This window comes from Euprymna scolopes, chromosome 8 (assembly GCF_053919585.1).
Source record: "Euprymna scolopes isolate OS-2025 chromosome 8, ASM5391958v1, whole genome shotgun sequence".
Taxonomy (NCBI): Eukaryota; Metazoa; Mollusca; class Cephalopoda; order Sepiida; family Sepiolidae; genus Euprymna; species Euprymna scolopes.
The window spans coordinates 37,927,443-37,947,226 of record NC_136489.1 but is presented as its reverse complement, the minus strand read 5'-3'; the positions used below and the strand labels follow the sequence as shown (position 1 = coordinate 37,947,226).

General features: G+C 34.4%; 1 protein-coding gene across 1 annotated transcript in view; it reads right to left on the bottom strand.

Annotated features, from left to right (window-relative positions):
- The window catches only part of LOC145284039 (solute carrier family 23 member 1-like), a 40,917-nt gene extending 36,165 nt beyond the window's left edge, over positions 1-4,752 (bottom strand). Inside the window, exons 1-2 of the mRNA XM_080133126.1 lie at positions 4,634-4,752; positions 2,905-3,161 (exon numbers count right to left, since the gene is read on the bottom strand). Of these exons, the coding sequence (XP_079989252.1) occupies positions 2,905-3,161; positions 4,634-4,670 (294 nt within the window). The 5' untranslated portion in view covers positions 4,671-4,752. The remainder of the gene's footprint in view (positions 1-2,904; positions 3,162-4,633) is intronic.
- Between the last annotated feature and the right edge of the window lie 15,032 nt (positions 4,753-19,784).

Genomic DNA, 19,784 nt, shown 5'->3' with positions numbered 1-19,784 from the left:
TCAGCACCATGTAAAACTGCTAAATCAAAATACACAGAAAATTTTGACAAATATGGTAAAATAGTCCCCAAAATGGAGGGTTTTTTATTAGCCCAAAAAGAGCCCCTTGGGCACTCGCAAGAGTTATCACGAAGTATAGACAAAGAAAATTATATAGAAATCAGTTTTATGAATATCCAATGCATCAATTTTTTAATAAGCACAAAAGTGTCAGTTTTAGCCATTTTAAACCGAAAGGCACCTTTAGCATGGAACCGCAATTTCCCCAGAAAATCCGTTCTTTTATTATTTTTTTTTTTACATGGAAGGCACCACTTATCAAGGCTCGGAGGCCACTCGGGGATAAGGGTTATTGCGTGTACAGTAATCAATGAGACAATATCGTAGTCATCGTTAGTTATGATAAAGTGTCTTACTTACGGGCGATTTATCAGGAACTTGTTTATGTTGGACTTAAAGACATCCAAGTTGTAGTCAGGTAGGGAACAGGCAGACGGAACGGATTTCCACAGGCGTGCAGTTCTAAGAAAGAAGCTTTGTTCATGGAATCTACGTTTTGATTTAGGCACAGATAAAGAGTGGAGAAAATTACTGACATCGGTTCCAGCAAGACGGGTGTTTTTCATGAATGATTGGCGAGGGGAAACCAGAGACTGGATCTCAGACAGGAACTTACTATGGAAATAACGATAAAACAACGATAGGCTCATAACCTCCCTTCTGTGGGAGAAAGGTTGTACGAGAGAGAAAAGGGCATCCATCACTAGGCTATGAAGTCTATTTCGTACTCTGTCAAGGCAGGATAGACTGTTGTAGCAGCTCCTACCCAGATATGGCAGCAGTACTCCATCCTTGGACGTATTTGGCTTTTATATAGATAGAGAATTGCATCAGCAGTGAGGTATCTATTCGAGCGGAAGAAGGATCCTACCATTTTTCCAGTCACCTTGGCAACAGACTTGATGTACGTGTTCCATTTCAGATTAAAGGTGAATCCAAGAAGCTTGTCAAAATAAGGAGCTATCCATTTTAATTGATGCCAGATGGGGATCAGCGCGTTGATGATGTTATTCTCATACCATGTTTAATATTTGTGAACAATTTCAAAAAATTCCACGGCGTTATGGAAAAAAGCATACCAAGGGATAAAAATAATAAATTTGTCCAGAAAACGTGATTGGTGGTCACATGCATAGTCATTTGTGGTTGTGTAACGTAAGCACAAACGAGCAGTTTCATATATACAAGTAAGAGTTAGCAGAAAACAGCCAGTCGGTCGAGAGAGGAAACAGACAGTTAGAGTCGAAAGCAAGACAACGACTGTTCTAAGATTTAGATGACTCCAAGTAGAGGGGATCAGAAAAAGCGATAGTCAGAATCAGCGTTGCAACTTTCCAAAAGGGGAAAACACTTTGGGGTAAAACTGGTACCGAAAATAAAATTCAAGACCCTGCAATTTATATTCGAATTTCCATTGTTACTTTCTGTAAAACAAGAACGTATGTACAGTCTATATGCGCACATTAATTAGAAGATCGTTTTATATCACGCTACAAACATTACATATATGATTATACTGGATGTTTTAAATAGTTTATATGTTTCTTCCAAAAAGCTAACTCCCAATTTGTTCATTGTCTTTGTAAATGCAACTGTCAATGTAGGATTTTCAGAGATACCTAGATAATTGCGATGTTCATAAATCCAGTAAGAGTGTGAATCATAGTCTTTCGTCATCTAGTCGTTTTCGCCTTTACACTCGGCAAGTAAAGATGGGTCAGGCTTACAATTGTCAATCAATGAATTAAAAGTAGCGACATTGATTCTGTGCCATTGTGACACGTGTTTTCGAAGAGCATTGCAGTTCCAAGTGTCGAAGCTAAACTATTGCCCTCAATAGGAACTTTATGCAAACCAGATACTTGTGAGGCAAGATCTTAGTGAACTGTATAAATTAGTTCAACAGATCTACCAAGAGAAATTGACTTCAGATATGTTTGCCTTTTATCTTCACACATTCTTTGATTACATAATCAAAACTTATTGCTCTTTGTGCTTCTCGTAAAATCGCTATTACCATTCGTTAAAAACACCAATATAATGCTCTTTCAATAAAAAGCTAGTATCAGCTCTTTTATCCAGTAGTGTTGTAATAATTTTGCTGCCGAATATTTATTGGTTTTTGGAGTACTTGATAAATCTATGAAATTTCACGGTAATTTATTTATCGTCCCAATAATTCACCGCCCTTATGTTGCTAATCTCCGTCTTTCTAAAATGCTAGTATTACGACATGTGTTTTAAAGGATAACGTCATCTATTGCCTGCTTTTGTTGTTCCAGCTATATTTTCCATGCATAGTCTTAGATTAATATCAATAGTCATCTGCAGTCTTTGCGGTTATCAGATTTTGTTCCCGATAGGTACTTACATCAAGTGGCTTCAGGGCTTCTCTGGGTCGTTTTCCATAATATATTATTAATAAGAAAAGTATTGCAAAGAGAAATATATTGATGACAATCAATCTCTTAAAACTAGATACTCAACTACAAAGCGTATTTTGTACGCAGAAATTATATACTATTAAGGAATGAAAACTTTACAAATGTCAATACAGCTCGCAATCGTTATTTTCTCAAGCGGCCTGTGATTGAAAAATATCAAATTACATAATCTTAAATCTAAATTCTAAGCTACTGTTAAAAAGGATTCGTTAGACTCAATTCAGTAGAAGTCATTGCAAGAAATACATTGCAATAAACCTTCGTATGAAAATAAGATCCTTACCTAAAATGTCTCCCTGCCTTATATTGAGCGACTTCCATAACGAATAATGTATAATTATCGTATCAAAAATATTATTGAATGAGTATACCTAAGAATTTGTACAGAAAATATACTTACCCGTGTTATCCCAATAGCACCGATGTTTCCTCCATAAGAATTTGTACCATGACCAATTCCGATAGCTCCAGCGATAAAACTTGCAATTCCTTCGACAAAAACACCTCGATTCACTGCGTGTTTGGGGGGAGGAGGGGCGTATGTGATCTTAGAACATGCGTGGTAATCAGCGAGAGAATCTATATTAGAGGCAATCATGGCTACGAAGAAAGTGATCATTGTGCTGGCAGATAATGAGAGGGAAAAGCCAAAACATCCTAAGTAAAAAAAAAGAAAACAAAGTACATAGGAATTATATATATATATATATATATATATATATATATATATATATATATATATATATATATATATTATGTAAAGATATTCCTATATTCTAGAATAGTACTTTGAAGGTTAAAGCATTAATCCGATGTCGTTGTTTATTTTATATACGTAATGTTTTATTAGTTTTTAATATTTCAAGCGTCCCTCTACTCTTGAACACAACATGAAGGACGTGGAAAAAACTGGATGTTTTTATGGCTGCGTTCATTCCTTGCTACAATGTTCGAAAGAGTTTACGCTAAAAATAATTCATGGGAATCTTTCCGAACGATGTTGCAAGAAAATAAAACAAACAAATGTGAAAATATATCCACTAAACTAGCTGTAAAATATTGAATATATAACGAAACATGAAGTTCTGGGAATATATACCAGAAAAAAAACAATTGTAAATAATTCATATACAATCCACTATAACTATGCAATATGCAATTTCCACAGCTGCGTACACTGAACCCAGATTCCCTAAAGATGGCATAGTGATATGGAACAGGAAGGAGAAAGGAACATCCTTAGTGATATCAATGATGCTGGGTTAAACAGAGATGAGACAAATGATAAAGATGAATCTTAAGAAGATTTTCATCATTTTAATAATTATAATCATTACCAACTTATGCAAAATAATTTCAAGACTTACCTGGCAAATATGCTCGATGGACCAAGTGCAAGACGGATATAACCAATTACATTTAAATTGACGGTTAGAAGACTTATAATATCTCAAGGTTAGGGTGTATGAGATAGCGGGTGAATGTCTGGGATCCAGTAGGATGCTCCGTCCCAAGCATATTTGTTTGCACTTTCCTGTACCTGGTCACTGATTCTGAACTTTCCAATCGGTAGATACATATAGTATAATTTATAAAACAAGCACCCAACTTTTCCCAGCTGGGAAAACTTGCGTCTTTTTACCGGAAAAATATCCAGTAAATAAAACGTTGTTTAGTAACTCGTTAGTTTTTGCATTTGTTTCGTATTTTCATACACCAAACGTATAACTAAAAAATCCTCTGGACCATAAGCTTCATTTCAGTACCTTACTTGCTTGGGTGGGTTGCCGGTAGACTGAGATAAACCGCGTCACACACACATACAGTAAATCCAACTTACTAAGGGAGAAAATAACTTCCGGTAAATACCGGAAAAATATTCAGTAAATAAAACATTGTTTAGTAAATTGATACTTTTTTGTACTTTTTGCATTTATTTTACATTTCCATTAACCAAACAGGGATATACATATCACAAAAACATCCGCTGGGTCATAAGCTTCATTTCAGTACCTTACTTGCCTAGGTGGATTGCCTCTAGGCTTAGATAAACCACGTCACACACACATACAATTAATAATAAGATAACAAAACGAGATAATTGGAGGGATATTGCAATCCTGACATACCTGGGTAGGGTAAGTAGATCCATGGGGCCGAATACATTACGTATGTCTTAGAATCTGTCCGTGCCAGAAACTCTTTGCTTTGTGGATTATCCGAGAGAAGAGAATATGCTGTCAGAATTCCGCACGTTATCCAACCGAATACGATTGCAATCAACAACTGTTAGAAAATTAAAATATTGTATTCAATAGTAGTTGCATTATCAAGTATATCTTATTATAATGACTATTTTGCACCAGTCTTTAATTTAACTAAGTCACTAGACTCATATGCTTATATTAATATATTTCGTTTTAAATTATTAATATATTAATGAACAAAACAAATCATTTATACATTGTTATCGAGATATAATCATTATATGCAAGATACAGGTCTGGTTAATAGTTTTGCAACATAATGTAAAAGCGCATTTTCAATTAGTTTTCCATAAGTAAAATGAGAAATACAATAATTCATCTATAAATAAGATGATTTTAATAAATAGTACTTCTTCTTCCTTTTTTCTACGAAATAAAACAGGATAAACTAGATGAACGTATGCGATGAGAAAATAACAATTTATTAAACCAGGACAAATCACTCTCTATCTAATTTCAAATCCTTTAAAATCCTCAATCTAATTTTCATAGGCAACATTATTTGGAACAAATATATTTAGAACTAGGGTAAAGCTGCCGCAAAAAAAGTTGACTCCCTTGATCCTGCTAGAAAATTACTTATACCAGAAAGCATGTTATATCTTTCCAAAATTTCAAATGACGAAATCTGTTCATGCATAAAGTGCTGTTGCCACATGTAATAAAATAAATAAAATAAAATGAGTATCTACCATTAGTCTTTCACTCTAAGACAGAGTTTAAAAAAGGATTTCCAGTCATCTAGATCCGGCATTATAAGCTAAGTTCCAAGTCAAGTCCAACCGCTGCAATGTCGCATCCCTGAGCTTGTTTACAAAAATCTAATTGAATGTGCTTTGATGAACTTATAGCACTTCTGCCCTCACTACGTACACACTCGTGGCTAATTCGAAAATCAGCAGAAACACTCCTTTCCGATTGATGTCTCTAAATGCTGTAATCTTTTTACTACTCGAGCTGTTCGGATTTTGGAATTATTCGACTGTACTAATCAGTATCAGTTTCAATCTAATGTGACAAGTTAACTCTCTAATCAAGTCACCTCATTGCATGGCGCGACTTCAAATAGTAGCCCATTACATCCCAAATGGCAATATGGGTTTTGAGATAAAAATCCGTAAAAATAAACACTTTGAAACCATTTATATTAATCTAAAAATAACTATATGAACAATGATCAAGATAGAAAAGAAACCTAGCTGTCAGTTCTTTATTATTTTATTCTAATGGTCGTCCAATGGATAAAAGTCATTGATCTGATAATAAAAAGTTTAACACTCTCAAACATAATCGGATGTAGTTGCTGACATATTGCCAAACAGGTGAAGGTGCATACATCTACATTCAATATAATAGTGCAAAAGTTAATGGACACTGGATAAATTGAATCAAGATTCAGAACTGGTCTTTCAAAAGAACGGGATATTCACCAACTTGATCGGATTTCTTTGTCTCGTTGGCAACTTAGTAATCAACCATTGCTTACCGAGATGTCTAATAGTGCTATGGACGCCTCAGACCGCACAGTACACAGCCATGTGTGCATGAAGATATTGATGTGGAAGCGACCTAAAGAAAGTCACTTTTGACATGAAAAAAATCAAGATCGATTAGATTTCCGCCACATTAATAAGTGTTGAATATTGGAAAATGCGATGTTTCGATAAATCACCTTTTAGCCGTTTTACGAATAGTATGTTAGCGTGTATTAGAAAACGTGTCATCGAAAGAATTTATAGCGACTGCTTGCGCTTGGCCTTGGTTTGATTCTCTTTCATGGTGGTGTATAAATAATGATTATACCAAAAGTACTTTAATGAAAAGGGATGGGACTTTAATAGGTTCATGACTCAGCTACCATCTTGTAAGGAAAACAATATATTAATCGAAATACCTACAATATAAATAATCAAATTCTGTCCACTTTACACCATTAACGATAACTACCAAATTACATTCGTTAACTCTTATTCTCAAGTAGCCTTCTAGTGGTGACCTCCAAGTCAAAAAAAGCAATAAAACTCGTACTCGAATGTATATTAAATATGAGATTTATAGAAATACCAATTCAAATATTATTTTTATTGAAAATAGTTTCACTTAACCTATTTATATTGTGGTGTAAAACTATAAATAGTTTGCTATTAAAACTCAATTTTTTTATAGTATTAATAAACTTTTGTTCAAGCTCTATACACCAGTAAAATCGAGTTATTTTGGGTAAACCTGTTAAATTCTTACTCATAACATATATTAAACAAAATGTACAATCCTCACTTCAATCAAAATGTATTTGTCAGTTTATGCTACACTTTTTCCCCAAGTTTCTGCCATAAAAAAACATAACATTAGTTGTTTGACTTCTCTTGAGATATATGCTAAAAATATGTGAAACACATTCAGGAGACATGCTTAAAAGGGGGTTTTCCAATCTGCGATTTGAAATTTTGCCAGGAAAACTCTATTTCAAACCGTCCTTTCTGTAATACAGAAATACCAATGAAACATTTTGCACTATCTTTGAAGATAGGAGTAAGTCAGGGAAAAAACATGTTGGATTCTTTGAACAACTGTTCTAATCGGGATTCTTATTTACACAAAAATAAGGTAGATATACCATCCGACGTTCTTCATGTATTTATTTTTGACCGCAGTGAACTTGATGTCTGTAATTCCGCTGATGCAGTGGATAGAATAATTTGTAAATTTCACTTTGTAAATATTATATTCATAAAGCTTCAAGGTTTAATTTTATTTAATCCTCAGTGCGCGCGAATAATAAATATAATTCTTAATACGACTTCTACCCAGTCATATCTAACGAAACGAGAGCTTTCTACTCCCGCGGATTAAATGAAGAGTTACGCTTGCCATTCTATGCAGAATTCAAAATTCGGCAAAGATTACCGAGTTTGACGGAAAGATTCACGAATTCAACAAGATACACCTGATGACGGTTAATGGTTACATCCACCAAAACTCTGTGAAAAAAACACTAAAGATGAGAACAGTAGTTTAAATAATCTAAATAATACGAAATGATGATTAATAATTGAGCATCGTCTCCAAAATATCAAGGTTGTTGTGAAAATACTAACCGATGTGTTATTCATCACAATCAGTTTAGGAATTCCTCCTTTGTTGTCTTGAGTAATGCAAGAGAAAGTCCAAAATAATTTATCTGATCAAGATTACATTTTTACATTTGCATGATCGTTACTGTAATCAAACAGTATCAGACACATATATAAAAATTTAAACATCTTTTTTGTCGTTTTGTCCTCATATTCAATGAGCGGTATTTTTTAAAAGAGGAGGGAATTGCTGTTTTCAAGGTTAATACCAATTCATATCACACTGGTCGTTGGCTTATTTACCTTTAAATAGTTTGTTTATTTTAATTCCCTTGCATTAAGTGAATTTCCCCTTTTTTTGGAACGACTTTCATGAAAATTACTTTACAATCGTAGTTCTCATCGATAATTTCATTATGTACGAGTCTGACGTGATTGGCTGCAATATGGAATTAATAACATATCTCTACGATGCATTCAAATAAAGTTATCGCAACAGTGCAGTTTTCACCATTTTTTTTATTTTGAATTTCATATTTGACCTATATATCTCAAAAGAAACAATACCCTTCAGACTATGAGCGATATTGTGAACCGATTTTTCAATTGATGGAGACAGTTGGTGGCATCCGTCTCTCTTTAGTAACAATAGAGTTGTATTGCCATCTCTGCTTTACTTTCGAACGTGTCTTACATATGGCACAGATGAAGCTGGTGTTTAGTTATGATAAGTTTTTGCATCCTATTGCCGTCGGTATTCTCCCCTGTCCTTATACTCTCTTCTTCTCACACTTTTACTACATGTCTTTAATGCTCTTCTACTTCGGCTGCTGTCTTCAGCAATAACCACTCGTAACAAACAAAGAAGTACAGTTTTAAGCCAAACAAACCAAAGCAAAAACATAACCGACTTGGCATATGTAATACAATATTGAAAAAACTCCTAGAAGAAATAGTTCTGTATTTTTATATTACTATGAGCTGATATCTCGGTCATACATATTTACAAAACAAAATAAGAAAGCTACCTTTATAAAGTAAGTAAATATTACTTGAAAAAAACGTACGCCAAATGTGTTGTGTGCAGATGAGCGGATGATATGGAAACCTTTCGTGCGCGTCCAGTATGGTAAAGGCATCTGGTAGGAACGCAGGTACAATGACAATATAATAGCTATGCTTGCAGTCCTGTAATAAAAACATAAATGAAATTAAACATATAAATAAACCCCAACCTTACACTTAAGGTCTTTCATATCGTCTTCCAGGTGTGTAACAATCTTTGATTTCTTAGGTTTGAACAGTGCGTCAATGTATCCAATCGATGGTTCCTCCTCCATTTCATCATCGCTTTTCAATAAAACAGTTAAACCATCTATAAATGCTCCGAAATATTATCGGATTCCAGAATCCGCTGTCTCTTATATCATATGAAAAGAATAATTACGACAACGTTAATGTACAACATGTATCCATTTTTTCTTAAAAAATTTGCCAACATATTGTAAAACTTCTGTTTTTTTAATCTTATTTTAAATTGTTTTTAATATGTTATTATCATGGCACTGCTTTAGAAATCTATATCTTGCTGTATTACTATATGAGACACGAAGTTAAAATAACAATTGCATAAACAAATAACCGTTCTGTTCGTTTTACATTGTTTCCCTTCCCATTTTACATTTATATATTATTTTATATCAATGTCTGTACGAAGAGATTTTAGTATCTGATTTTATAGACATTATTGTGTTGCTCTTGTGTGAATAGAATCTATTTTCAGAACAATGATTATATCTTGAATTTGATACCTCCAAATTAAAATTGACACACATACTACAAACATCACTATATATATATATATATATATATATATATATATATATATATATATATATATATATATATATATATATATCATTTATTTATTTAAAAATTGATGGCCACATATGTACATAAATATTTCTGCAATCACCCGTGCTGGGGAGATTAAGTTTTCAGGCCAAGAATTACCCTCGAAACACCGACATTTTAAGCCACAAAAACATTTCCTTATTTCGTTTAAAAAATTAGAATCTTTTCACCTAATATGGGTGGGGGTATTTGTGGGGGAAAATGAGTAAAGTCTTATTACGATCCATTCCTCACAGGCTTTTATCTTTCCATATCTTAACCTCTTATTTTTGTATTCCCTTTTATATTAATTTTTATGCATCTCATCTTTTGGTTTTGCGTTATAAAATACTTGAGAAATCCGACTTCTGTCTCTTCTGGCCGGTAGTTAAAGACTATACATTTTTCCGATGGCCACCCAATGCGGAGAAACCGGTATTCTCAATTTACATACACACTTATTTTAGAAACCAAACACACATACACACACGCGCGCAAAAAACACACACATACACACACATACATATCTATATATGTATATATCTATATATATATCTATCTATCTATCTATATATATATATATACATATATATGTATATATATATATATATATATATATATATATATATATATATATATATATATACTCAAGAGTCTATACGCACCGTTTAGTATATTTCACTTACACATACGCACAGAAATATAAATAATACCTATAAAAATAAAATAAATATAAAATCAAGAAAGCTACCGACTTCTGTATGCTTGAATACATATAAATATATACTCCGATACACCCGCGTATTTCTCTCTCCCCCCTCTCTCTCTCTCTCTCTCTCTCTCTCTCTCTCTCTCTCTCTCGGTCACTCCGTCAATTTCGACGATGATGCAGCGGTCGGTTAGTGTCCCTGTCGAAGGTGCGATGTGAGTCCGATCGGAGCTCTCAAATCCCGGCAACAGATGTGTCACCTGCTGGCAGGAAATCCAGTTAGTGGCGCCCGTAGTCGCGCTCTTTTTGCTTCCTCTCATGGGCAGTCGGTCGATTTCGGCGATGATGGTTTTAGCAAGAACACGACCATCATACTCTAATCGCTGAGTTCAGAGATCATGCTGCGGCTTCCAGTCCATCAAACCTGCCGATACGCCGTCACTTCTTAGCCCAGGACTTTCACATCTCTTCCAGCCTAGGCAAAGTAGGAATAAGCAGCTTGCTCAGTACTGCTAGCACCCTCTCCGATGAAAGCAAAAGTACAGAAGCAAGGACGGTCCAGGACAGTCTACATACATGCAATCAGTCACATCTGATGGCTGAGGCAGAGCCGAGTAACGTTATACATCATCCTTGTTGACCGCGTCGGCACTGTGGTGCTGGTTGATCCGATGCGCAAGCCGTTGGGATTACTTCCTCATCCGCCAAGAGTATTGTTGACCAGGCTTGGATTATTGTGACCCTACACAGGGGGGGGGGCTACTACACCTTGCCCAAGAACTGCAACGACTAAGGGGTAGTGACATTCTCCCCCAAACCCTGGAGCTCCCACACCAGGGCGTCGTTGCCGGATGTAGTTTACGTCATCCCTAGGACTATATAAATGCACTTATACATAGTTTACGTCATCTCTAGGACTATATATATGCACATATACAGCTATATATTTACAATACACGTAAACGCACATACATATAATATACATAAGTACCCATACACGCAGTTATTTCTACACATACATTTACATAAATAGCCATATACACACCCGCATATTATATACTACTTCTGTTATTATACCAATACTAATAAAACTATCAATTGGGGCTCTTAAAACCATCATAGATCATAATCGGATTTAGCTTTCGATAAACATATATATATATATATATATATATATGTATGTATATATATATATCTATATATACACACACACACACATATATATATATATATATATACATATACATATATGCCGATTACATACCCATCGGCATAGATAAATCCCCATCCACACGTGGCCCTACACCCACATATATATATATATATATATATATATATATATATATATATATACAATAAACACATGAGATACATAGACATATAGATATCAATATATACACAAGAATACACTTACATATATACACAAATACACATACATAGATACCCGCGTACCCAAATCGCATGAATATATAGCCATGCATGTACATACGCAAAAACTTTATCTAATAAGGTGCCTTCTAACATCGGTAGTGTTATAACCCCTTTATATGAAACAGCGTATTATTATAGTTTACACAGGCGTATACATGCATGCATAAATACATACATACACACATATACACACATACATACATGCATACACCCATATACAGTTTGGTAATATATACACTATTTTAACTCCCATATATGAGACAACCTATTTTAATAATTCATATATATATATATATATATATATATATATATATATATATATATATATATACACGCCTACACATATACATACATACACACATACATACACACATACATACATACACACATACATAATACATCTAAAATAGATATGGATATGAATGCGTTCTCTGCATATTCTTCTTACTAACACCCCATACGCATAATTATATTACACGAATCCACCTGCGTTTTATTTTTCGCAAGTTGTACTTTTTCTTACATAAAACACTTATAGTGAATGCACATTGACATCCATAGGTCTATCTTCAGTAAGGTAAATAAACTTAGAGGTAATGAAGCATATATCCTTCTAAAAGATCATGAACCTAGCTTCCACACAAAACCAACCACAAGTTGATCAACCCACCTAGATCTGAAATCGGAAAATTAGTAAAATAATATTAGAGAAGATCAATCTGGAAGTAAAACAGCAATTCAACCTTAACCTATAGATAAATACGGCGGATACCGTAAAATGGTTCCTTAACATTGCAAACAAAACATGTGCTTTTGGGAAATTTGACATAATGGATTATTACCCGTCAATCAGAAAACTCTATTTGAAAAAAGTAATTGAATTTGCTAAGACCCATACAAATGCCTCCGATGAGGATTTTGAAATCATTATGGAATGCTGCACAACTGTCCTTGGCTATAATGGAGTACAGTGGGCGGAAAATGGACAAAATTATCTTTTAGGAGTGTCAATAAGATCGTCAGACTCTGCAGAAGCAACAGATTACGTAGGACTTAATATTATTTATAATTAAGCAAAAAAGAACACTATTGATGGAGGTGACATAAGCTTATATTGATAATAATGACATAAGCTAATATTGATAATAATAACTAATAACTAATAATAATAAGCTTATATTGATAAAGATAACTAATAATAGTGAGAAAGTCTACATGTGTTAAATGTGATCAGGTTAGAAGAGAAATCCAAAGATAGATGGATAATTTTTGCCTAAAAGTCGAATTAATGCAAACTTAAAACAAGTTAACTTCCTCGAGCTTACTTTGGATCTTATAAACCCTATATGAAGGAATATGCTAACCCTAAGTATATACATCCAGAATCCAATCATCCACCATCCATTATTAAATATATCGTTATCTATTGAAAGTAGAATAAATAACAACTCATCCGATGAAGTAAAGTTTAATGGTTGCAAAGCTATTCATAACACGACACTTAAAATAGTGGGTATAAGGACATAGATATAAAATATAAAGCCACTAATACTAACATAAATAGATCCAGAAGCCGCAATAGGAAGGTGATCTGGTTTACACCCCCTTTTAATATTATGCTGAAAACAAAACTTGGTACAAAATTTTTATAACTTTTTAACAAACAAACTAAATAATATGTTATAAAAGTTTTAATAAAAATACATTAAAATTAAGTTATAGATGTGGTGATAACTTGGAAAGACTCATAAAAAAGCATAATAGAAGAACCTTAATGATGAATAATAGAGAGATGACAAATATTAGTGATAACCCAGCTGTGAATAAATGTAACTGCCAGAAGCCTGAGGAATGCCACATCAAAATGAATATCTAATCCCATCAGTTGTATACCAGGCTTAGATATTATCTGTGGAGAACCCGAGGGATGAAAAATTCTACATAGGTAGTACCCAAATGACATTCAAAAATAGATTTTATGGATATAGACGTTAGATGAATAATCAAACGTATGAAAAGAATACTTCGTTATCGTAATAATACTGGCAATTAGTTAAGGAAAATAAAACACCTAAGAAAGAATGAAAGATTATTAGGATAGCCACTCATTAAACTCGCCATGTTCGTCAGGAAAAAAAAACTTGAGATAACTAGGTTTAAGGACAGAGACAAACTATTAGATATTAAACAGTAAACTCCTACATCCTTTTTTACGTAGGCATAATTTATCAAGACCAAGATACCACTCGAGTATAACGGTTATAGAGCGTACAGTAGAAATGGGAAAATATAGTAATCGTTTGTAATGGAAATTAGTTAAGTTTTTTAAATCATATGAAACGGCTCATCAAAACTCGTTTACGTTAGACTTGAAGAAAACCATATTACAGTCAGCAGGAAAGCAGGAAAACGGAAGACAAATCCATAGGCGTGCAGTTCTGAGAAATAAGCTTTCCTCATAAAATATACATTTAGGTTTAGGCACAAATAAAGAGTGGGGGAAATTAATGATAATGGTTTCTGCTAGACGGGTGTTTCTTGTGGATGTTTGGCGTGGGTGAGCCATAGATTGGAGGTCAGCCAAGCATTTGCCATGAAAATAACGATACATCAGAGACAAACTCGCAACATCTCTGTGAGAAAGGTTGCAGGGAAGAGAAAAGGACATCACCTACGGGACTATGAAGTCTATTTTTAACTCTATCTAGTAGCTCCTGCCCAAATGGGGCAACAGTACTCCATCCTTGGACGTACCTGGCTCTTATATAGATAGAGAATTGCATCAGCAGTGAGATATCTACTGGGTTGATAGAAGAATCTCGCCATTTTACAAGCGGCCTTGGCAACGGATTTAATGTATGTGTTCCATTTAAGATCAGGAGTAAAGATCAAGCCCAGAAGCTTGTAAAAACAGGAGGCCTCACAAAGACGAGACCCATTAATTTACATTGATACCAGATGAGAATCAAAGCGTTGATGATATAAAGATAAAAGCTCGGTTTTAGATGCATTAAAAGTAACACCGACCTCTTTCCCCATTGAACCACTTGCTCAAGATCAGAGGAGAGAGAATCAGAGAGAACTTGGTCGTTTACGGTCTTAGATGTGCTACCATAGATAGAATGTAATCAGCATAAATGTCTACGAATGATGTAAGGATGTGATTTAGAAAATCATTAATGTAGACCAGGAAGAGAACTGGGCCCAGGATGGACCCCAGAGGGATGCAGCATTAATACTGAGAGCTTCTTATTTCTGCCCATCAACTATAACTCTTCTGAACTTATCAGAGAGAAACATGTATGCCATACTCTATCAAAGGCCTTTGTTATGTCAAGAGCAATTGCCCTAGAACGAAACCTCCGCCGAGAGAGTCGCTAATAATATGAGATATAACTGTAAACACATCTGCTCTAGATCTAGCAAAAGGGAAACCATATTGCGTGTCACTAAGAAGGTAATTTTTGCTGAGATTGTTGATTACTTCTCTATTTAACACAGATTCCAGCGACTTACTCATGGCTCACAGGAGACGTATTGGCCTGTACTGAGAGGGAGATGCGCGATCACATTAATTTTTAAATACAAAGCATACTGATGAGATTTTCCAGGGTGATGGGAAGAAATTCTCCTTAAGACAAGGCTTAAACAGTTTTGTAAGGACGGGCGCTATTTCTGGTTGAAGTCTATAATTGGAATACCGTCATAGTCGGTTGCTTTACTGGAATCAAGGGGTATTGATTAGCTTGGCAGCATCACGTACAGATATTTGTATATCACATAGCGTATTTTCTGATACAGGAGGACATATTGGAGGTTGCGACCTTGGTTGCAAAGGGTAGAATTAGCTGCAAAGTTCTTGGCAAAGAGTTTGGCTTTGTCTGATGCCGACGATATTATCTCAGGTCAATTTATGATAGTTGGGATAGAGCACCCACTTCTCTTCAGGATCCTGTTTGCTATTCGCCAAAACTGGTGGGAACCAAGCGGCTGCCCAGCTACTTTAGACTTGACGGACTGCGCATACAACTATCTTGCGTTCTTTGTTACTTTTTTACACTTGTTGCTGGCAGCTCTGAAAGTGGCTTTAGTTTCAGTACATCTATTACGTTGAAAGAAATGGAAAAAGTTTCTTCTGTGCACAATGTCAGCAGCGCATTCTGGAGAGAACCACGGCTGGCTGTAAGTTTTTGCTGGAAGTTTTCGAGGGTATGAAACGATCTATAACTACAATTAACCATTCCGTCAAGTATGATACTATAGAAGACCCATCCTTTTTAAACATGGAACGCAGATGGAGATCTGATATAAATGTACGAAGCTATCCACATAAGACCTAGAGTACACACATACTACACGATGGAGAGGTACATCTGAGGACTTATTACATTTCATTTTTATCTTAACTGATACAACAGTGGCTGGAGACAGAACGGAAACTGAACACAGTCCAGGGCAAGTTGTGAGAAAAAGATCTAGGAGAATTGCATAGTGGCCGTCATTATCGGGCACGCGGGTGGGTTCGTGAACAATCCGAGTGAGATCATAAGCAATGGAGAAATCATGACAGAACCTCCCCTCATCATCGATCTTGTTTTAGTGAGTTAACCATTCTACATTATGAACATAAAAGTCTCAACAGATATCAATATTAACTGAAATATAAGCAGATAGGACGTGGTCAATTTTCACAGATATGCTTGTAATGTGGGGGGATAGAGAGGAAATATAAATGCAGTAGCTTGAGCAAGTGCAACCCGGAAGCACATATAGGGCAATTTAGGATATTCTCTGGAGATGTACCTACAAGATTGAAAGCCATCTTTTATATAGGCACATATTCCATGTCCATGGCGATCCTAGGGGGTCAGATGTGGAAGTTAAATTAGAGTTTTCTTTAATTACGAACTCATCTAGGGAAATAGTGTGTCCAATGCAAGTTTTACTTAGAACAACGTGTCTGGTTTAGTCTCCTGTAATTGGCGTTAAACCTCTGGAAAGTTAGAACGTAGATGTTCTAGAAGGAGACATGGTAGTGGGGGTCAACGTTAGAAGTTGGAGATCCGGGAATAATCGTGTATTTTTTATTAAAACTCTTTATGATGGAGTTTTGTGATTTGTGGACTAGGTCGACATACTTACTTGGAGCAGCCCAGAGAAGGAAAGTAAGAGAGAAATAGAAATGAAGATATATTTTTTATAGCACATGAAAAGATAAAGCCGTAACAATTACCCGCTAATATGGCATCAAGAGACCCCACTAGAAGCTACTGCATGGTCCAAAATCCAATCACTAAATGGCAATACAGCAGCCCTAGTAATTTTCTCCTGCTGATAGGACAGCCTCCTGCAAACATTTCAGAATACATGCGCTTAAAGAACTCTAAGTTATGAAGATCAGAACAACTACAATAGCAACTATCCCCCATCCTACACCCCCCAAAAACAAAAAAAGAGGAGTGAGGTTATGATTATGATCCTACCCAAATGATTACATAAGTCTCATAATATTCTATTTTCTCAAGCAGTTATATCGTGACTAACCTGATTAAATATACATATACAGGGTGACCAAAAAAATTAAAACAAAAGCTAAATGGAGGTCATCTAGAACATATGCAGTAGAACTGAGAAAAAAAGGCCAAATACTCTAGTGTTTGATGTGATGTTTTGAATATAATAAACTAGTTATGACCAACGTTTCATTTCATTCAGACAAAACACTGGGAAACGGGGTCTAATTAGAGTTGGGGCTCATTTCTTTTGGCCACCCTATAATAGTATATCTGAACCAAGCGGGTAATAAATAGATAGGCGGACCTCCAAATAATTATGCATGTTGATGTGTGCATGTATGTGTATATGTGTATATATGTGTTCTGTATGTGTATGTACGCAGATATATATGTGGTGTATGTATTGGTATGTATACGAGTAAGATGCCATGGAATTAAAAAGGGTTAGTACTTCAATATATAAACCTTTCCATCCTGTTTGTATAGCCTAAATGTTCTGAATTTGTTGTTATATATTGTTATCTGTATAAACCTCGAGGGACTAATTGTTTGTTCTTCTGTGTCCAGCCACACTAAGTTTTTTATGAAAAAAAAAACGTACAAATGTACAGCGAATAGGTACGTGTAATATAATTATGCGTATCGGGTGTTGGTAAAAAGGGTTATGTAGAGAATGCATTCATATCTATATCTATTTGACATGTATCATGCATGTGTCTATATCTATTTTAAATGTATCATGCATGTGTGAGTGTACATATGTGTGTATGCTTGTATGTATATGTGTAGGTATATATATATATTTATATCTGAACTATTAAAATAGGCTGTCTCACATATGGTAGTTACAATAGTGTATATATTACCAGATTGTATAGGTATGTATGTATGTATGTTTGTATGTATGTGTGTATATATACGCCTGTGTAAACTATAATAAAACGTTGTTCATATCAATGGGTAAACACACTACCGATGTAAGAAGACACGTTATTCAATAAAGATAATGTACGCACCTTATTAAAAAAAGTTTTTGTGGATGGACATGTATGGCTGTATATTTATGCGGTTTGGGTACGCGGGTATCAATGTATATTTGTGTATATTTGTAAGTGTATACTTATGTGTATATGGATATCTATATATCTATGACTCTCATGTGTGTATTGTATATATATCTTTATAGATTAAGGGCTCCGTATGGATGCAGATGTACCTACGCCTATGGGAATGTAATTTGCATATATGTGTACGTATATATATATATATATATATATATATATACGTATATATATGTATATATGTATATATATATATATATGTGTGTGTGTGTGTGCTCGTATGCGTGTATATGTATATGTTTTTCGAAGGGTTAATCCGATTACGATTTGAGGATTCCTAATTGACAGTTTTATTAATATTTGCATAATAATTGAGCTAGTATATAATATGGGGGTGTGTATATAGCTATTTATGTAAATGTATGTGTGTAGATATAACTGCGTGTATGGTCATTTATATTTATTATATGGATATGCGTTTACGTGTAGTGTAAATATATAGCTGTATATGTGCATTCTGTATATGTGTCTGTATGTTTATATATATATACATATATATATATATCTATATATATATATACGAACGATTATCGGATTATAGATTTTTATACATATATTAATGTATATGTATGCATTCAGAAGTCGGTAGCTTTATTGATTTTGTATTTATTTTATTTTTATATTTATTATTCATAATTCTGTCCGCCTATGTAAGGGAAATATACCAAACGGTGTGTATCCCCTCCGGAGTTTATATATATATATATATATATATATATATATATATATATATATATATATATATATACTTCTAAAATAAGTGTGTATGTAAATTGAGAATACCGGTTTCTCCACACTGCGTAACCATCGGAAAATATATAGTCTCTAACCACCGGTCAGAGGAGACAAAATGTCGGATTTCACAAGTATTTTATAACGTAAAATCAACAGATGAAATACATGAAAAAGAATATAAAAGGGTATATAAAAATAAGAGGTTAAGATATGGAAAGATGGAAGCATGTGGGGAATTGATCGTTTTAAGACCTTACTTATCCCCCACACATAACCCTTCACCAATATTAGTTGACAAGATTCTAATTTTGTTAACGAAATAAGGAAATGTTTTTGTGTCTTTAAATATCAGTTTTTCGGGTGGAATTCTTGGCCTGAACACGTAATCTTCCCAGCAGAGTGGAACAGCAACATCTATTCGCATTTGTAGCCATCAATGTTTGTATAAATACATTTAATATGCATGCTCTAATCACTCATTGAACACTTTTTGCTAGACACATGTTGTTTCATTGGATGCACTTCGAAGAAAAT